Source organism: Zosterops lateralis (assembly GCF_965231275.1).
Source record: "Zosterops lateralis genome assembly, chromosome: 3".
NCBI classification, from domain to species: Eukaryota; Metazoa; Chordata; class Aves; order Passeriformes; family Zosteropidae; genus Zosterops; species Zosterops lateralis.
Window position 1 is genome coordinate 54154112 of NC_139764.1, and position 20913 is coordinate 54175024.

General features: G+C 36.5%; 1 protein-coding gene across 3 annotated transcripts in view; it reads right to left on the minus strand.

The window, feature by feature from the left end:
* The window catches only part of SCAF8 (SR-related CTD associated factor 8), an 87958-nt gene that overhangs the window by 58878 nt on the left and 8167 nt on the right, over window positions 1–20913 (minus strand). For all 3 annotated transcript variants that reach the window (XM_083857998.1, XM_083857999.1, XM_083857997.1), the window contains exons 2-5: window positions 8125–8208; window positions 6607–6651; window positions 3179–3340; window positions 265–421 (exon numbers count right to left, since the gene is read on the minus strand). In XM_083857998.1, the coding sequence (XP_083714124.1) occupies window positions 265–421; window positions 3179–3340; window positions 6607–6651; window positions 8125–8208 (448 nt within the window). The remainder of the gene's footprint in view (window positions 1–264; window positions 422–3178; window positions 3341–6606; window positions 6652–8124; window positions 8209–20913) is intronic.

Sequence of the window (20913 nt, forward strand, 5' to 3'; positions counted from 1 at the left end):
AAAAATTTTGATGAAGAGAAAAGTTAAAAATCCATTTTCCTGCCATCTACCTACATAAGAAAGGCAGATGCTCAGAGCACAAAATGATCAAGTTCACATTGATAATTTTCCTGATTTTGATGATATTTTCCTGATCTTGATGGTGTCTGTAACATACTCCTTCCTAGCATTCAAGTGAGATATTTCATAATGTTAACAAGCAACATACCAAAGCTGACAGAAGTGTTTTGATTCTAAGTGTGACTTCCATCTGGTTTTGTTTACCTGGCGTATTGTTGCTCATAGCAGCTGTAGTGCTGGGCAAGACAGGGGTCACCACGGGAGGAGGAATTCCTGCTGCCATATCCAAGAGAGGCTGAATAATTTCACTCTTGAACACATTATTCTTCTGCCATAAATTTAGCACTCTAACAATTTTACTCTAAAATGAAGAAAAAACAGAAGATCTGAGTCATGCATATTTTTCTTGTTGCTATTGATTATGGAATTCTTAGCTAGCAACTTTAATTTGTCTAGACTGAAGGACTTTTAGGTTGGCAAACAGTAAGGACAGTTATACTGGGTCACACCAAAGATGTCTAAACTATGAACCTGAGACTGATCTCAAGCAACAACAAAGAGCTACTGCACACAGTTGACAACGTTCTGTCAATCAAAAATGTGCCTTTATTCCTGGAAGATGACATGGAAGGAAAATTATTTTAAGGATGTATTTTAAAGCATTCTTATTAATTAAAATAATGAATTATTAGTCTCCTATTTTTTTATAGTTAACATATATAAATGCAATTCTTTTCTGCCTATGAACCAAAACCATTTATGTGAACTGAAAAATGGGCATATACTACTAAGACTGCTAAACAGTTTTATTAGAAAAGCAGCTTCATATTTTGCAAGCTCTCTCGATGAAGTGAGGAATTTAAAGGTTTAAACTTCAATACCATTACCTGTCTATTGAAAATACATAGTAATATTAAAAAAGGTGGATCATGGAGAATGAAAAAATCCCACAAAAATAAGACTTCATACAATTTCATTAGCTGTAACTCATTGTTCAGCTTACATTCCTAATACATTTTTTCTATTACAATAGAAGCATTCCTTTACATCCCAAACAGATCATTATTTTGATCTGCTTCTAGACTGTTTTTCAAAAAAATTCACTTCCACCAAAAGAAAATATTTTGCTTTATTTTGGGGAAAAAAATCAGTTGCATTACAAAGAGCAGGAAATTCTTCATAGGAACTGGTATTTGCTGTCACAAAGGTGGTTTAATTACTTGAGTTCTATAAACCAAGAACATAGAGCACTTAGCCATAGTGTTCAAAACAAAGGAAAAGAAGTCTGTATGCCCAGAACTACAAGAGGATACCTAATAATAGAGAGAAGTGCTGAATTTTCACTGCACGGAAGATGCAATTTAGAGTTCCCTTAAAACAAATCTCTGAAGGCTTCCACACAGCATTTCAAGCCCTTCTTCTTTGAAGTCTATATTATAAGCAGTCCTTGCCAAGTCCACCAGAGGCTCTAACTTCCCTCATCTCTCCAGAACAGGAATATAAAACTGGTTCTGTGGCTCAGTGTCTACCCGCACCTTGCACTTTCTCTGGGCCAGACAAAGGAATCAATGAGGTGTTTTTGTTGTTACTTTAAATGAAATGTTACTGCATTTCTGCTTGATTTAAGAACAAATTCTACATTGGCTCGTATGAAAATAACTGCTGTGTTTCTCCATTATGCCTTTCAATGAGATTAAACATCAAAATGTTACAAACCAGGTACATACCTTGGTTTCTGACAGCTCATTTTTTTGCTAGGCAATGTATAGGATAACTAGTTTCACAGCACAAAGACCTTCCAATAATATTGAATCCCTATGCAACACAGCAGTAAGATTCAGGAATGAAAATTACAATTTTACTCTGAAGTGAAAAATATCCTAGAAATTAGTCTGACAGGACTTTTGTGGATACTAAATAGACTAGGTTTTACTAACTCTCTTCACATCAAACACCTCTAATGCAATATATTAATTGCCATGCATTGAAACATCACAGGACAAGTAGTGCTATTTCATAGCCTACAATAAATTTACTATATATTTTTTAAAACGAGACACAAACCGAGTACTTGCATCCATCTTTGCTCCAACCTCTCTTTCATCAATACACCAGGCTATTTCTGTATTAATATATTTCCCAAAGTAGCAAGCTAAATGAGTTTACAAATCACACTAATACTGCTAAAGGAATACAATTGAATGAATAAAAATATAAAAAATCATGCCTATTTATAAAGAAACACAGTAAAACACTGTGGGATTGAAGCAGCACAAGTTAATCAGACAGAAAACCCAACACCAGACTGGAAAAATGTCATTTAACTCAAATAACCTGTTCAGCAACACTTCAGAACTCAGTTGAAGAAGAGAAGACAGACATCCTTAGCCAAGTTGATCTAACCAAGTAAAATTTGCAGGCCCCAACACATTTTCCTGCAAAGGTCCTAACCACTCTAAAAAGACAGAAATCCTAAGACAACACAATGGCTGAATGTGCCTTAATCACCTTCCATAGATGCCTTGAGTTGTCATTTCCCTGGTTGAAAAATATGGCTGTAGGAATGCATGTAACTATTTTAAATATAACTCTACCTGAAGCATCCAGCCTCACTTACTACTTTGCCTAATGACTCTATTACATAAAATTCTGTGAAGATGAAGCCCTTAACATTCCCCATCTTTTTTGCAGTTATTTGGTAAGAAGAAACACTACCTATTTTACAACTAGAGACAAATATGAAGGAAGTTAAACTGCCTGCACTCAGCTATTTCCAGCCAATCTTTTAGAATCAGAATTTGGTGGTTATCTCAACTACTATGATCCAAGGGAACAGCTGAACTACTGAGTCAAACTGTTCAAGTTAAATCTTATTCAGCTGCTGGATGATCATAGAATGAAAGGAAAGACAACCTTTTCAAAACTCTAATTAATCTCATTGGATGTATCTTTCCAATCCCTACACTAAGACAAGTAACATTAAGAAATACATATACAGTGCAAGTTTATAAGTAGATCCCCTTCAGCAAGGAGAAAATTAAAAGAGATTAAAATCTTTATTCTTTATAGATGATACACTAAAGATTGTTTAAGCTAGAAAGATCTTTAAGTGGCTTACCTTGTCATCACCAGGACAACGGTACAAGTTCTGGAAAGTGCTGATGATGTTATTGCTGAATCTTGGCGCAAATACATCCTTTTCTTGTCCAAACTGATGCCGGGACTGTCTCACAATGGAGTCAATGACATACAGACCAGGCACCTTGTACTCTGGTTTGCACTATAAAGAATGGTAATTTAAAAGGAGCATATGTGAAAAATTACCAAAACCATTAAAGGCAGAGTAAATATAAATGTCCCTATTTCTGACACACAAAGGACGAGGCAGGCAGCAGAAGGTCAGGCAGGAAAGCTCCATTTTAATTTTCTGACTCCATCTTATACACACTTTGATCAGAAGGCAAAAGATTGGCTACACAGGTTGCCACTTCTTTGACCTCGTTGGTGAACATCACTATCAATCATATTTCTCCTCCCAGAAAAGAAAGATGTAAACAAATAGATAATTTCTAAATACATAGTTTTACATGAAACTGCATGAGAATCTCCACTGCAGAGATTCAAACACTCAAAAGCAAGAAAACTTAGAGTGACATATAAATAATCCTCTCTAATTCTTAAGGGTGTCCAAGTATACTGAGATGTTCTCTAATGAACTGTCCCAGAAAATGAAACTTTCTCAAAAAGCTTCTAATCTCTAAGGTTTAAATTATCACATCCATGTGCATTCTGAAGATACGTAAAAGGTGTAAAATCAGTTTCTTACTGCTAAAGAATTAACTTTTAAAAATCAATCTATTGAAAAAATTATCACGCAAACCACATAGCCTTTTAAAATGTACACTCTATTTTAAAAGTACTGCATAAAGCATGACCAAATTCTTGATAATAAATTTGGAGCAGCTGTAAACGTAATTCAGGGTAATTTTTTCCTTCTTTATGATCAAAGAAAACATTAAAATTAAAATTTGTTTACTTTATTTTACATTGTTGTAATTAGGGTATGGTATATCCTCCCCTGCAGAAGAAAACACATTTATGGGGACATCTGTTTGGTTGAGAATATAACAATGATATTTATTTTACAACTCTGGATAATTTGCATAATTTACAAACACTATGATATTTATAAGGCATGTCTGCTAACTAAAATACTAATTAATACTAATTTTACTTTCTTAACAACTAATGCTAAGATTTTTGTCTTTTGATTGCAAACTAATTGCACCACATCACTGCAACCAGTTTTAAGACAGAACAAAACATGGTCCAAAAACATAATAAAGTCATCATCAGAATACATTATGCTATGGATTCACTTAATAAAGATTGGGTGTGTAACACACAAGTGTTATAGAAAACATGGGAAAGGACACCCTTTTCCTCTCTGGTCCTGCAGACATATTATGCAACACACTAAGTTAATAATCTTTAATAAAGTGCCAAACAAACAATTCAGAATATTAATTTTATTGTGCCCTATATACAAATGTTCTGTTTTGAAAAGCATTGATTTGCCTTTCTTCAATGTATTTAAGTATGATATTCTTCTTTTTTTGGAATGTGTGTGGCATCCTTTTTGGAATATATGTGCATCATTAAGTTTAAATTCGATATAATACACTGTCTTCAGAAAATCACTTCAATGTACTGTAGCTTCCGAAATTTTATTTAAATCATTAAACAAGAGTATTCTGCATACAAAACAGACAAGTATACAACTTTTCACAATATTCAAATTAATAAAGCTCACAGATATTTAAAGTGAAAACTCAGGATATACAATAGGTTAAGTATTTTAAAACACAGCACATAAAGCAAACTATGATAATAATGTATTAATATAGATTACATGGAAAAGGCAATAAAATACAAATGAAAAATTAAATAAAAATTAAAACTGGGGCAGTGAACCTGCATATCCCTAATCTCAGATGGGACAGCCTTTACACACAAATATTTACCTACTTTTTGAGCGAGTAATCAATAAGGTAATTTGATTACTCAAAGAAATTAAGTCTGGCTCTCCAATGGAATAATCTCACATATATGAAACATGATCATTTGACCTCTGAAGTGATCTTTCATCAAAGAATAAAACCAAAATAACAAGAGACCAGTGAGTTAAGTGTCAGGAAATGAAGAATGTAATGGGCAATTATTTTATCTGAAGTTTCAGTAACCTCACAAAATTATGAAATAAAATTCTGGAGCTATAAAGGATGAAGAGCAAACTGACTGAGATGGCATTGACATCACTCTGGTCAGGTCTACAGCAGATTTTAATGGAAGACTCAGTCATCTTGAGCTTTGCAGAAAAACATCCAATTATTTTCCAGACATACAATTTAAGCCCTTTAATATCAAATATGTACCTTTTATCTACTTATCTCTCATTCAACTAAAGCAAAAAGTTATTATTATTTGAGTCTATTAATAAGTGGCACATTTCACTAAATTGTTGCTACTGCTTTGAAACACATACATGGCACTTTTTTCACACAGGACTGATGCACTAGTACCTAAATATTTCAGTCATAAATATTTCTGACACAGATAACAATACCAGGCTGAAGCTGAAATGTGTTTACACTGTCCAGCCACTGGCAAAAGCCACTGCAGAGTACACTGAGCAACAAGGAATAAAAGTTAATGAGCAGAACAGGTTACTAATACAGAGCAATCCAGGCTGCTTTGTAAAAAGAGTAACAGAAGGAAAATCGCATCCAACATTGCAACATTAACAGCCTAACTTCTCTAGCTTGTTTGTCAAAACAAAATTGCAAAAAAACATAATTTACTGCTATTTATAAAGAGAGAAGAAATTCAATACCAAAATGACCAACCAAACAATCAGGTACAACACAGATAAGCAGGGAAGACTCACAAATTTGAATCCATGCATTTCCAACTGGAAGCAAAATGCAGTTTTACCCAAGAACTGTTACCCAAGAACTGTTGCAAGAAAATGAAGTGCTATCAATTTCTTTGCTAGAGAGAATCTTTAAATTAATACTACCATCTTCCCAAAAAGTAATTCTAGTCTAGCCATATAAATATTTTTTGTCTTAATTTACTTGCAAGGAGCACCAACTGAAACACTACATCTCCTGCTACAAAAAAGTTGAGGCTGAAGGTCATCTTTCCTTCAGCTTTAAAATCAATGGGAAAACCTGGCAGAAAAGCAAAAGCAACTGTCACTAGCCAAACAACTGCCAATTGTTTTGCTGTTAGCTGTTCACTGACAGTCTCTTTTAACATTAAATAAACACACACAAAAGTAGTCTTAAAACAGTGTCTACAGTAATTCCAAGGAAATGAGATTTGAACGAAATGGGAACAAAGTATTTGTCATTCTGCATCATAGGTTATGATCTGCTGCTAATTATTAGCAAAAAATGAATGTGACTAACAATGGAAATAAACTAATATGTGCTAAAAATATTAACCCATGTGTGTACCTAAACCCCCACTTAACTGACTTACCTTTTGAATGAATTTCTCAACACTCTGCACGACATGCTTGTAGAACTGAAAAATACAATAGTATTTCAATAGAGAAAACCTGAAGATGCATGTACTTGTTCAAGTTGATAAATTGATAGCAAAACCAGAAGCAGAAACTTTGCATTATTAAACAACAATCCAATACCTACAGCTGAACATGCAATCTTCCTTAAAACACTTAATAGCATATAAAAGAGCTAATATAAATGTTTCTTCTTTTTCTTGAAGTTTTTTACACTGGATGTTTTGAATAGCATGCTTATTTATTGAGGACTAGGAGAATAATATAATTCTTCCAGCAAAACACATGGTTATTTCACTGTACATGACCAAAGATGTTCACCCAATGTTACTTAATGTAACTTCTCTGCATTTCATTAATTAATAGCACCTACTGCATACTTTTCCTTTAAAGTTGGCCTGTCTTTTGTGGAGTTGTTTTTTTAAATCTCACATATAATCACAATGGCTCTAAATCATGTCAATAATTGAGATAACCACTTTATACAATTAAATGTTGTCACTGAAATTACAAGAGTGGAAGTAGGATTTCCAAGTTGAGTATACAATAAAACATTTTGGTTTTATATAATAAATTAATAATTTAATGGCTTAATTAATAGAACTATCTATTATGATTTACTACTTAAGTTCAATACAAGTTTTCAGCATTTCCATTATACTACAACACACAGGCTTTAACTTAGAGACATACTTAAGAAAGTCACTGAATTTCACTCTTCAGTCATCAAATTACTCTTTCCCAATTACAAAAAACACCGATATGGATTTCATTATCTCAAAACATATCTGCATTGTCAACAAAGGAATGTAGATAGGAAGAGCTTAAGTTTGGTCTGTCCTCTTTTCTATCTCTCCAGCTTCCACTGAGTTTCCATTTGTTTTAATGCTTAACACTAGTGGCATACCTCTATCCTTCATAATTTTTCAGGGACTTTTTCTGTTGTGCCGTTGTTTAGCAATCAGTTTTACTTTGTGGCAGGAATAATCTTTAATGAGTGCACTAAGACTAGAACTTAAAAACAATTTGTATCCAAGCAACAAGAAAACTGAAGTCTATGAACAATATCCATGAAAAGGTATGCTAGGAATTTAGAAAAATGAACAGTTTTATTGATCCAAAGGCATGCATAAATTTTGGGGAGAGAGGAAGGATGAATTGTAGTAACAAGCATGTCAGTGTTTCCTTTTTTAAACTGAGTTTAAAAAGGAAAGGTTTTTTTCCTGTCTTTCAGATCTGATAGAATTCAGGCAGAGTCAAATTGCTATAATTCTTTCTCACATATGACAACCAGCAAATGAAAGTCACACCACACTTTTAGCCTTCTGCTGCATTCCCAACTATCACATATGATCATAACTTGGAAATTGTACACACAGGGGAGGTGGAAAATTCTGGACCATATTTTTTAGACTGTTTCATGAAATTATTTTGACATATATGAGAAATGTAAAAGAAGTTAACTTATTTCATACCTTTATAGCCTTGATTGCTGCCTTGGTGATCTGTGTCATTTTAGCCTTAGAAATGGGTGGCTTATAATCATTTAGCGAGTACAACTGCAAGAAAAAAAATCAGAAATATAATCTGAAGTCGTAAGCAGAATACACCATTTTTCCATAAGGATTAACAATTTTTAATTTTCAGTAGATTTTATGTATTAAGCAAGCAAAGACATTCCCACTGGAGGACAAAAAAAAGAGAAAAGCTCAATAACATAATGTAAGATTCAAAATGCTTAAAGGAGAGCAGATTTTTCTTGGCAATGGTGCCTATATATACACATAGCTTTACCACCACTAAAAACTGGAGAAATTTCAGGTGAAATTACAAAATAAATACTTCCACCATGCCAATATGGTAGCTCTTTTTAAGTTTTCCAGGGCAAAGACATTGATATATTTGAATACTTTTATGGAAGTGTATCAAGACCTTAACTTAGTATATTCACCATCATATGCCTGCTGAATCAGGTCATCTCATCTTCCATTAAACAAACAGACAAACAACAACACAATCAAGCCCAGCGAGCATGAGTATTTAGCAATTTTGACACTTAAAACAGACTGTAAAAAAGTATAGACTTCATTCAGTCACTGCATTAACTCAGGAAAGTAGTATTACAGAATATATCACTTAAGCAAAAATCCAGCTGTGTTCTCAATTTCAAGGCGAGAGTCTTAACTTCACTAATATCTAACCAGCAAAACAACCACAGCACACCAGTAGTGGAGTTTTGCAACAATGTTCTCCCTGGATGCAGTATTAACTCGGTTCATTTGACTGGTACATACATTTCCCAGCCAAAGCAATCCAGCATGAGAGGTATTTATCAGAAATTTGCTGCACAGTGAAACTTTGCACTAACTAAATTCACAGCTATGACTGATGGGCTGTAATTAGAAGCAACTACTTCCCAAGGCTATTTACTTGCTGTGTAAATCTCTGATTACCCACAATATATGATTTTGAACAAAATGCTGTTCTTTTCTCCTTCAGCTCTAAGTGTTATAAGACAAGAGACTGGCTGATATTTGCTACTTTCAGATAGAAAAAGAGCAGACACAAAACATCAAACCAGATTTAACAGAATTCTTGACTTACATTCTATTTTTGTTTACAACACATGTTTAAAAGCGCATTAGTTCAAAATTGGAGTTCTGATAATAGGAATGATCATCCATAACCAAATTTTTATTTCCTTCCTAGAGACAGGAAGAATTGGAGTTCTTCTATAAAACAGTAAGTGAAACAGAAACAACATCAAAACCCCTCTCCTATCCTATACAGCCTGAGAAATGCAATATAATGAACCCATACAGATATTTAAAATATTTTTAACTACCTAATATTTGCTCAATTTGAGGCAAGCTGCTGGCTCAGAAAACATAGTTCAGAATTGTTTATACTTTATAAAGCAAACTGTAAGAGTGAACAGGATCACACAGTCAAAAGGGCTTAAATATAAGTCATGCTTCCCAAGTTGCTTATAATAATTTATCATTGAAGGTAACAAGCAGATATTCCGTTATCACACTTGAGTTTCCAAGAAACAAGGATTTGTTCTCCTTGCAAACATGAGATTCTTTTTTCTATCCTTTCCTGTCAAAACCACTTTTAACCAAAACCTCCTAGAGCTGTCAAAACAAAAAGTGAAAAAAATTGGTTTGTCCAAGCATAAGTGTGTGTCTTCTCAGCTTGAAAGGATTTCCATTAAAACTGTGAAATTATAACCAGTTCACAGCTAGACATCCACTTTTAAAACAACTGTTACTACTTCTTACTAATGCTAATTGCTGTTGCAAAATATTCTGAATTATTTACGTGCTGCTCATACTACAAAAAGCAATACATTTTTAAAACGTAGGCATATGAATGCTCTTCACCACTATGGGGGAAAGAGAGAAGAGAGGCAAAACCCCAAGAGTCTCCAATCAGTTTCTTCTCTTTTTTCACAGAATCACTCAGTTGGAAGAGACCTTCAAGATCATTGAGTCCAACCCAGCCCCAACACCTCAACCAGACCACGGCACCAAGTGCCACATCCAGTCTTTTTTAAACACATCCAGGGATGGTGACTCCACCACCTCCCTGAACAGACCATTCCAATACTTTATTACCCTTTCTGTAAAAAACGTTTTCCTAATATCCAACCTGTATTTCCCTTGGTGCAGCTTAAGACTGTGTCCTCTCATTCTGTCAGTTGCTGCCTGGAGAAAGAGACCAACCCCCACCTGGCTACAGGCACCTTTCAGGAGGTTGTAGAGAGGGATGAGGTCACCTCTGAGTCTCCTTTTCTCCAGGCTAAACACCCCCAGCACCCTCAGCCATTCCTCACACAGTTTGTGTTCCAAGCCCCTCTCCAGCCTCGTTGCCTCCTCTGGACACACTCAAGTGTCTCAATGTCCTTCCTAAACTGAGGGGCCAGAACTGGGCACAGCACTCCAGGTGTGGCCTGACCAGTGCCCAGTACAGGGGAAGAATGAGCTCCCTGCTCCTGCTGGACACACCATTCCTGATCCAGGCCAGGATGCCATTGGCCCTCTTGGCCACCAGGGCACTCTGCTGGCTCATGTTCAGCTGCTGTCACCAGCACCCCCAGGTCCCTTTCTGCCTGGGCACTGCCCAGCCACACCATCCCCAGCCTGTAACGCTGCAGGGGGTTATTGTGGCCAAAGTGCAGGACTTGGCACCTGCACTTATTAAACTTCATCCTATTGGACTCAGTCCATTCATCCAACCATTCCAGGTCTCTTTGGAGAGCCCTTCCAACAGATTGACACATACTCCCAGCTTAGTGTAATTTACTGTCAATTTACTCATGAAAGACTCAATACTCTCATCCATGTCATCAATGAAAATATTGAACAGAGCTGGCCCAGCAAAGACCCCTGAGGGACACCCCTGGTGACTGTCCCCAGCTGGATGCAGCACCATTCACCACCACTCTCTGGGCCCGGCCATCCAGCCAGTTCCTAACCCAGCAAAGAGTGCTCCTGTCCAAGCCCCAGGCTGCCAGCTTATCCAGGACTGTGCTGTGGGAGACAGTAAGCTTTACAGCTCACTGTTCAGTTTCCAGTTACTCATAGGTAATCACCAAAATGTAATCACTCATGCTGCCTACTGTTTGGCTGGATGTTGTGCAACTACAGCTAAACTACTTCCGGGAACACTACAGCATCAGAGGCTTTTTGTTTATATACTGTTTCTTAGTAGAGTCATTTTGATTAGTCCTGGTCAGCATTTCCAAGCCCAAAACAGTAATTACAGTAATTTAAAGGTACAAGAGCAAATGTGAAATCAGCCTAGATTCAAGAAGCCAACCAATATAGAAACAGTCCCAGATGAGCCTGGCACAGGAGCTCCTTCACCTGCAACACACACAACTGTAAGGAGAGAGAACCACTGACTCACACAGGTACTCACAGGGCCCACACCTGACCAGGCCATCAGCTTTGAAACAATCTGGGCCCTAATGGGGCAGTGTGAAGTATCAAGGAAGCCACTACTCAGTGCTGGGAAACAAGCAAGAGTTGCACACGACTGACTCCGAGACACTGGCTGTCTGCAGTCAGGTATCTTAGCACCACTTACCAGGAATATGCCAAAAGCCAACAGGATAACATGGGCTGTTGCCAACATCCCAATACTTTATTCCAGGTAGCAAAGAGGCAAATTTAGCATTAAGGACTGATAATTCAAGAGGGAAAGGTGATGGTGGAAGGGAATCAATAAAAAGACTAAAACAGCACTTCTGTCGAGAGAGACATTTTGGACAACAGATACATCTGTTACAGATTTTAACAGCCATTTAAAAACCATGCAGATCCCAAAATTAGTACCTGAAATAAGCCAAGAAAAGAAACAACTCTTCACAAATTATTATTCCTTAATTGTCTTTAACAGGCTTTTAATTTACTACAAAATATTTCATTGTGAAAAGTTTATTCACTCAGAAAGACTGGTGATTGCCCTGACCCATGTGCAGAAGGATCACAGACTTGGCCTTGTTCAATACGAACTTTGCATGTGCTCTCTCCTCAAGCCTGTCAGGCTCCTTCTGGATATCATCCCTCAAATGTATCAACTGCACCACAATGCTGGGCTTGCACTCAATCCCACTGTCTATGTCATCAAAGAAGATATTAAATAGTATCAATCCCAGTGTGGACACCACTTCATACTGGTCCCCACTTGGGCACTGTAGCCACTAACTACAACTCTTTGGATGCTGACATCCAGCCAGCTCCTCATCCATCAAACAGTCCATCCACCAGACCCATTTTCAATTACTGCTAGGCTGACTAGAGAAGCAAGACTTGGTTGCCTCTCTAGTAAAGAAAACTTCTGTTTTTCCAGCATAGATGCTTCTTTTAAGACACTTGGAATTCAAAGAATAAGGAGTTAAAGACACACGTATTATTTTAAAAAATTGTGTTTATAGCCTAGCTAATTTTTCCTGTATGCCCTTTCCTACAGATGTTTAGCTAAACCAGTTTGCTCTCTAGGACCAGTGCCTTAGTTCTGTAAGACGCTCATGCTCATTTGCAGAAGGTAACGGCTTGCCCTCACATAAAAGAAGTCTTTAAAATAAGCAGGGGGAAAAAAAGTATCATGACTAAATAGTAAAGTCAAGGAAAACTCCCTGAAATAAAATTATACACTTGAGAAAATCAGTAGTAAAATTCAAAGGGATGGGGAGGAGTGAGAGTGACCATAAAGTCTGGCTGGTAATGGACATGCAAGACAGTGCAATCAAGTTTGAGACACAAACAGGAGAAAGCATGAAAACCAGTGCTTTGCAGAAGAGAGAAGGAATAGCAAACCTACTAAGTGCTTGTCCAGGACAATCAGCACTTACAGGAGGACTCATAAGAGATAAAGCCCTACAGAAAAAGACACCATCCCCCACCACTCCTTTTTTTTTTTTTTTTTAATCTACACACTAAAAAAAAGCTGATCTCACACCAGAATTCTCTTGAAGTGTGTTTACAAGAAGGTAAAAAAGCTCACAATGTGAAAAATAACAAAGTATTAGAACAGAACTCAAGAATGAAAGACTTGGTAGCTAGCTATGATTCATGAACTCTCATTTAAAACAGTCTCAATCTTACAGCTCTGAAAGACAGGAAAAGCAAGATGAATTCCTGACAGGAGTTCAAGGGGAGAATTAGGAAACAATGGATCAGTTAGGTTAAATGTTTGTATCAGAAAAAAATCCCATTAATTAATCAAAATGAAAGAATTAGTGGGGATACAGATAATTCCATGCAGCTGTTGTAAGGAAAAGCCACATCTCAGTATATTGTTCTTCTCTGAAAGACTCCATGAGCACAGTAAGAAATCACTGATATAAGACCAACTGGACCACCAAAACACATTTACCAAAGATCTCTCAGGAAAGGCTCCCAAGAAACTAAGCTTTCCTAAACAGGCCCTTGCATGACAAATAACCCAACCAATTACTCCTTCAATACAGCCAGCAAACAATTTGAATGAACAGTCATTTGGTGCACGGTAAAGGGAAGTCCCAACAGAACCCACTTGTGCCTGCTGTCACCTCTATTCTGGTTAGGATAAAGTCAGACTGTCAAAAGCTGAAAGAGAAAATTGGTGACACTACCAAGCAATAATCGGGCAGACAAATTAAGACCAAGTACACAGGAAGCAGTGGACATTGGCTTTGAAGCTGGCTATTGCCATTCACCAGAGATCTGCTGATACATGAGAGATTGTACTGAAGATATCAACTCAAGAGTAAACCAGAAGAATCTCAGCAGTAAATGAACATTCAGACCCATATTATTTAGGCAACAGTACTAACCTACAGGGCACTCTCAACTGTACAATCTCCAAGGCTGGCATGAAATCATCAGGGATAACTAAAACCATGGAGAAGCTTTCAAGTGAAGAACAAAGGTTCTTCAGCTGATGAACAGGATTACAAAGGAGAGGCATATATCAATACAACCTCAGTAGTGAAGATCAGCTGGGATGGATCTTCCTCACCTGAGGAGCATCCTCACCACATGAGATGAGCAGGGAGAGAGCAAGAATCAGGATGGTGCATGTGGTTCCAAACTGCCCAGTGTGGTTGTCCTTAGCCTGGAAGGGCAGCTCTGGCATACCCCAGAGGGAACTGACTCAGAACCTAAACTGTCACCATGAACTTGCTAAGTCTATGCCCTGATACCATAATGAAATGCACCCTCTCTTTTAAATAACTGTATAAATACAGTCAGCTATCTGTATGTTAGCATAAAATGTAGCTCTCCATTTAAAAGGTCTTATTCAAATGAAGTTCGAGCCTTATCACATCAAGCAGCTGCATTTTTTTTCACAGTAGAAATACAGTTCATTTCAGAGGGTTGAAAGTGAAACACTGTAATCTTCAAGTGCTAGATAAAACCAAAAGTTTCAGAGGTTTTGAAACAGGCTAGTTCACATTTACAAGCTGGAAGAACAAAGAAAGTGAGCAGACAGAAACCCACATGTAAACTTCAGAAAAACATTTTTTAGAGCTGAGCTACCATATGATTGTGTGAATTATGAAAAATCTTCCATTTATCAGCCACTTACTGCTTTTCTGGATATACATCAACTCATATGAAACATTTCCTCAAAGGCAAAAACTTATCAGTATCTTTAAATGTCTGATTACTACTGAAAGATATTTGACCACTGACTAAACTGTTTTTTTTCTAGTTATCCTCCTAACTTTCTTGTTGTAAGGATTTGCAAAGTGAATATTTTTGCACCAAGTACAGACATTTGCTGTTGAAATCTGAGGCATTGCTGTGGGAAGTACCACAGAGTGTGGTGTCTCTTTTTAAAATGTACACTTAAAATTTCTCTCAAACACTGTACATCTATTACCTCCTGATGATGCACATACACAATAGAACCTAATTTAAAAACCCACTTACAAGTTATTTTTCCTATTCTTTTAGTAACTGACTTTGCAGCAGAAAAAAAGAATATGCTGATGTCAATCAAACCAAAATTTATCTCCCATCTATCCTATCACTTAGAGAGAAGAAACAGCCTCCTGATATTTGCCCAGAAAAGGGCACTGCTCCAGTGATCTATGTATTCACCCAAGAGTCACTCTGATACAAAAACTCTCCTAAGCAGTCACTGCAACACAAACACAACATCTGGGTGAATGCTGCTTCAGTTAAGATGGACTGACTTAAAATAAACCAAAAGGTTAAACCCTGATTTAAAAAAATAACAAACCTGCAAATATACATTAAAAATTTACACTAAGTTTTGTTTTGTGCTGTCTGTTCTTGAACTATGGCACATTATTCAGAAAATTAAAGACGAAACATTTCCTCTCTAAATGTAGATGGCATTATCACACAAGGACAAGGAAGGAACAAAGACTAAAATTCTCCAGAATGCAGAGGGAAGAACAAGAGGGGATGAGGCAAGAGTTTCACAACCAATGACAAGTCACAAGGAGTCTGACTGTACTGGTAAGGTAAACCATTTTCAAACTGTTACCTCAGGTTTTGAAAAAACCTGAAATAATGAAGTCAGAGCATTAATGCATGATTCTCATATGATCTTTTGGGAATAATTTTATTTTCCTCTACGAGAAAAAGTAAAGAGAGTACTTCCAAGTTACTGTAAAAAACCCCAGTGGTTTTTTTCAAGACAATACACTTAACAGTAGCATACTGTTTGATTGCAATGTCAGTGGCCATCTAATGATCTATCAGTTTATTCTAGAAAGTCGTGGACAAGACTGTTCTGCCTGCCTCAAGCATTCTAGGTGACTGAACATGCTCAGCTCCAAACACATGGCAAACAATACAGGAAACTTCAAAATACAAATGAACATTAATCTTCTGAGCCCATTTAAGCTGAAGAAAACACCAGATAAAATTAACAGTGAATGTCTGTGGGGGGAAATTGTTTTGCTGGTTTCCTGTACGATGATTCCATCCAACCATGTCCTACACACACTGGCATTTTGATAAATAGGTGGGGGACAATCAAATAAACCTTTGATAGAAATGAGCATGTTTAATTAAATGCTGAATATAAATCACAGGAAAATCTTACAGGGAAGATCTGAATCTGAATGGCACTTCAGGACAAAATTAGTCCACAAAGATGTACTTGTTACAAATCCTAATCTGTCTCAATGAAAGTAATTCCCAGGGTCATATTCTTGCAAAGTAAGAATCAGATGACAGCCAAATGTCCATGTAAAGCACATAACAGCTTATTACACAGATAGCATTAGAAGTCTTAAAGATGATCAAAGTAATAGTGCTAAAAGTGGTTTCTAAGATTGTCTCTTTCCTACAAAAATGTGCATCTATGTATCAAGATCAGACCAGCAGTTAAAGCCAGTTAACTATATTCACAATTCTGTACTTTCCTCTATCTGATAAACCAGTATAATGATTTGTACAGCAAAAAGTAATGATGGGGAGAGCTAAGACACTACATACAAGGCCATATTCCAGTGTACATAAAGGTTAACAGCGTTGTTAATACTAATTTTCCTCAATATGATTTTAAATAAACCAGGTCCTCTTTCCAAACTTTGGGAAAGAAAATACAGGTTTGCTCGAAGAACTAATGAGCTATATGAATTATATGTTGGGACTGGGGGGAAATGCAAAAGATCAGGTTGATGCCCTACATAAAGCAGTGAATTTTTGTTCTGTATTTTTTTGTTATAATTATGTTAAGAAAAGTGGTCTTCAGGAGAAGGCTTACTGAAAATCAGGGAATTTATCAGATTATTTCAAATTTTCATCATCCACTATTGCAAACAATAGTTTTATCATTACATTCATAATTAAAGAAGTACTTATAGTGAAATCTACTGTAAATACCTGTAAAAAGCAAACTCTAGTGCACACAGGTATAGTTTACAAGGCAGTACTACACGCTGTAAGATACAGCCTAAAGCACCTCAGGTGAAGACCAGACATCAAGCACATGAATTTACATCCTCTGAGGATGGGCAGAGCAAGTTACTACACATATCTGACAAAAGCAATGGCACATTGCACTTCTACAAAGCCCAGGACTTAATTCCAACATCTTTCAAAGCTCTTATTCAATAGGCAAAAGAACAAGACAGCTGTTCCTGTACCAAAACTTTGAATAAAAAATAGAAAGAAGTACTAACTTTATTAAAATTTTAAAAGCTTCATAAATAATATATTCTTTTTTTTATACCTCTGCCACATCCAAATTATATTTTTCATATAATTTTGCCATAATTTTAGAAGGCTTGAAAGCTGTGAACAGCCTTGTCTCATGAGATACAAAGGAACAGATATTCACACAAACAAATCTCTGTAACACTGATACAGCAGCTAAGGGAATAAACATTTTGATGCTGATACATCAGGACTCAGCTCATGTCTTAAGTATGAGATTATGGTCAGTGTGAGGGATACCAGTTACAAATCTTTCACAGAAATATTTTTACAGTTTTCTCTGGCTGCTACCAGGACTCAACATTAAAAAGATATCAGCTAATGACATGACACTAACCAGCCATCATACATACTAACAAGTATCTGCAATTTCAATGCAAAAAAAACCCCAAATAAATACTTAAAAGTCAAGCCAAATACATACTACCTTAATAAATTAATTTCTTTCATATTTCAATGGCATTAAAATAAATCAAATCCAACTGGAAATACAGAATCACTGAATCGCTTACTAAATATTAATATCATCACACTGTGAAGAACAAGAAAAGAGTATTGTCATTTACTGCTTTTTAAAAAAGGACACTTATCAACAAATTTCTAAGTTACATTTTACACACCCTCATGAAATTTAATTTCTTGGAAAAGTTACTCAAATTGCATGCCCTCATATCCCAGTGAGTAGGATTTTAACTTGACGCTGAGTAGGACCTACCTATGAGAACTGTTATTTAAAGCCTGTCAGCACTTTGTTACCCTCAGTGCTGCATATAAATGTTAGAATATATACCATAGATGTGCATGCAGGATGACCAGAATGGCAGATGCTTCTTTCAACGTAAGGTATTTCAGTTTGGGGAAAAAAAAAATAAAAATCTGTTCTTTCAGTTATCAACCAAGATGAGCAGCCAAAATTCAACATTGACAAAGTACAGAATGAGCAGCTTGCAACACAACAGCAACTACCTTGATACAACTCTTTTCAAAACCAAAGTTCATGACATGTGGTTTTAATTAACAAATATAAAATAATAGTCAATTTTCTTGATATTTAAGTGCATGTTCCTTAAAAAAAAATTGAAAGCAACCAATGACACTCACATGAAAATCTCAGCCCCTCCCTACACATCAGCTGCATCACACACCACTGTTTATGTTTCTCCTGGGTTTTCAGTGTAGGACGTGCACTAAGTATGTATTCTAGCCCCATCTTCGTGAACTGTTGGAGCCAGGTGGGGCAGTGTTTTCCCAAGCCCCTGCCTTTGGGCTGCCTTCTGCTAATGGCCCATTAACGCCTTGCCCATGACTCACAGGTAACTCCCTCCAGGGGTTATCTCTGTTTAATGGGCCATCAAGGACCCACTGCACGACTCATCATCCCATTGTGAGATGCTCCACCCAGGGGGAGGAGCCAAGCATTCTCGCCTGGATATAATCTGGGATTTGGGACAGCACAGGCAGCATTTACCCACTGTATTCCCAGAGGACCAGAGCTAGCAGACCTTTCTACTGGATCACTGCTTCAGGAAGACCACCTCATTTGGACTGCTTCCACCATCCTGCTCAGGTTGTGTTCTGACTGTCAGTGGGCTTTTGTATTACTGCATTTCTTTTATTTTACCTTTTTTTTTTTCTTTCTTTCTACTAAATTGTATTTCTGACTTGTAGTCTCTCACTGGTTTTGCTTTCAAACCACTACAATGCTTAAAGAGGACATTTAAATATTCATGCCAACTACTGCACAAGCAACTAAGTGAAGATGCAAAGGTAATGCAGCAAACCCTCCAGCCCATCAGATACAAAAGCACACGAAGTCAGGTGTTACCACCACTGCATTTGTGTAGCACTTCTTCTTCTTTTGTTTTAAGGAAACATGATTATGACTTTCAAGTTTACTGAACCCAAACAATTTGAGATGGAATGACAAAATTCCATTCTAGTTTTTTACATATTTGAGCCACCAGCCCGTTTACAACTTGCTTTAAACCTTTCAAAGAGGGCTTCTAAGTTCTCTTGGTACAGTCTGCTTTGTAAAAATATGAACATAAAACTGGAATATAAAGAAACCACCTGGATTTGGCTCCACTTTCCTGAACTCCACCCAACTCCAAAACAGATGCTTACTTCGGACAGTCTCTAGAACATACTCCACTTGCTCTTAGCCATTTTTAACTCATAAAATACAATTCCCCTTGTTCTCTTCATAGCAAGTTGGGGTGTTTGCTATATGAGAACAAAAAGTGTAGAAAGACCTAAATGTACCAAATGAAATAGGTAGGTAAGAGTGAGCACTTCACCAATGCCTAAACTCCCAGTAACATAAAGGAAGGATTGATCAAAAGATACATATAAGAGTATCACACAAGAAAACGAGAAATAACTGGAGCATTTAACTTCAAGCAATTTTCTCATCTTTCCTGCCATATGGCTCATTTCCATCATTAACATATTATCACTAGTACATAGCTAATTCTAGATCAAGAGGAAAACGCATCAGCTTCTGTCACAATGTCAGTCTTCACAGATTTCCAGATGTGAGCTTGGGGCCCACACTGGAGAAGTACCCTCTGTCCTTGTTCCAATGCACTAGTTTGGTTAGGTGTGGCATAACACAGGGTTAAAAGCCTTAGAGAAGCTTTAACTACAATGACACCTCTACAATTTTGAGATATGAAATATATGAACAGATCTTAAACATTTTGAAAAACAGACTCACACGTTATTTTTGCCAACTGTTTTTAGAGCTCATGACAAAAACTGTCTTGTGTTGATTTCAAAATATCTCCTTGGATATAGCTTAGAGCCCCTGCACTCACAATGAAACTTGATGATTCAAAATTTAAAAAATAATCACAGTTTGTACTAGATTGGATTTCTCCAACCAATATATTTGTCATATAAATAGTCTTCACCTCCTGTTAAGTGTTTAAGTGCTTCACTTCACTCTTGTGAAAATTAAGAAGCAAGTGCTTACTACTGCATATCTGGTAACCAAGTTATGAAGATCAACATGTTATCTGAAGCTATTCTTTTCATATGAATCAGCTTTGTTTTGTTAATACTACAGGAGATTCAGTATTCTGAAAGACTTTGATTTGATCAGGTCTTTCCACTGGGTTCCAACAATCTAGTTAATATATTCTAAGCTCTTTGGACTTACCCTCTGAAGTCAAAAACATTTATGATTACCTCTCTTTTTAAAACAGCAACCACATCACTAGCAAAGTATTAGAATTGTATTTTTATCTATTGTACTAATTTATAAATTATGCACTGAGAGCTCCATAAAGTCCTGCCAACATTTTTGAAGCAAGAGTTTTATAGTGAGAGCAATTTGTAGTATTTGCACTTCACAGAAAAAAACCAATAGGGTGGGAAGCAAAGAATGCATTTAATTAATTATACTTAAGTTTCTGAAAGTAACTAATAAATACTGAAGATGAAGAAGAAGAAAAAAAAAGTAAGGAAACACCACTCAAGTCTAAACTAATTATTTGGAAACACTGAGTGCCCTAGACTGAACCGCTCAAGATGATGGATCTTCTAAATTACCTTTCCCAAAAATGCATGCTA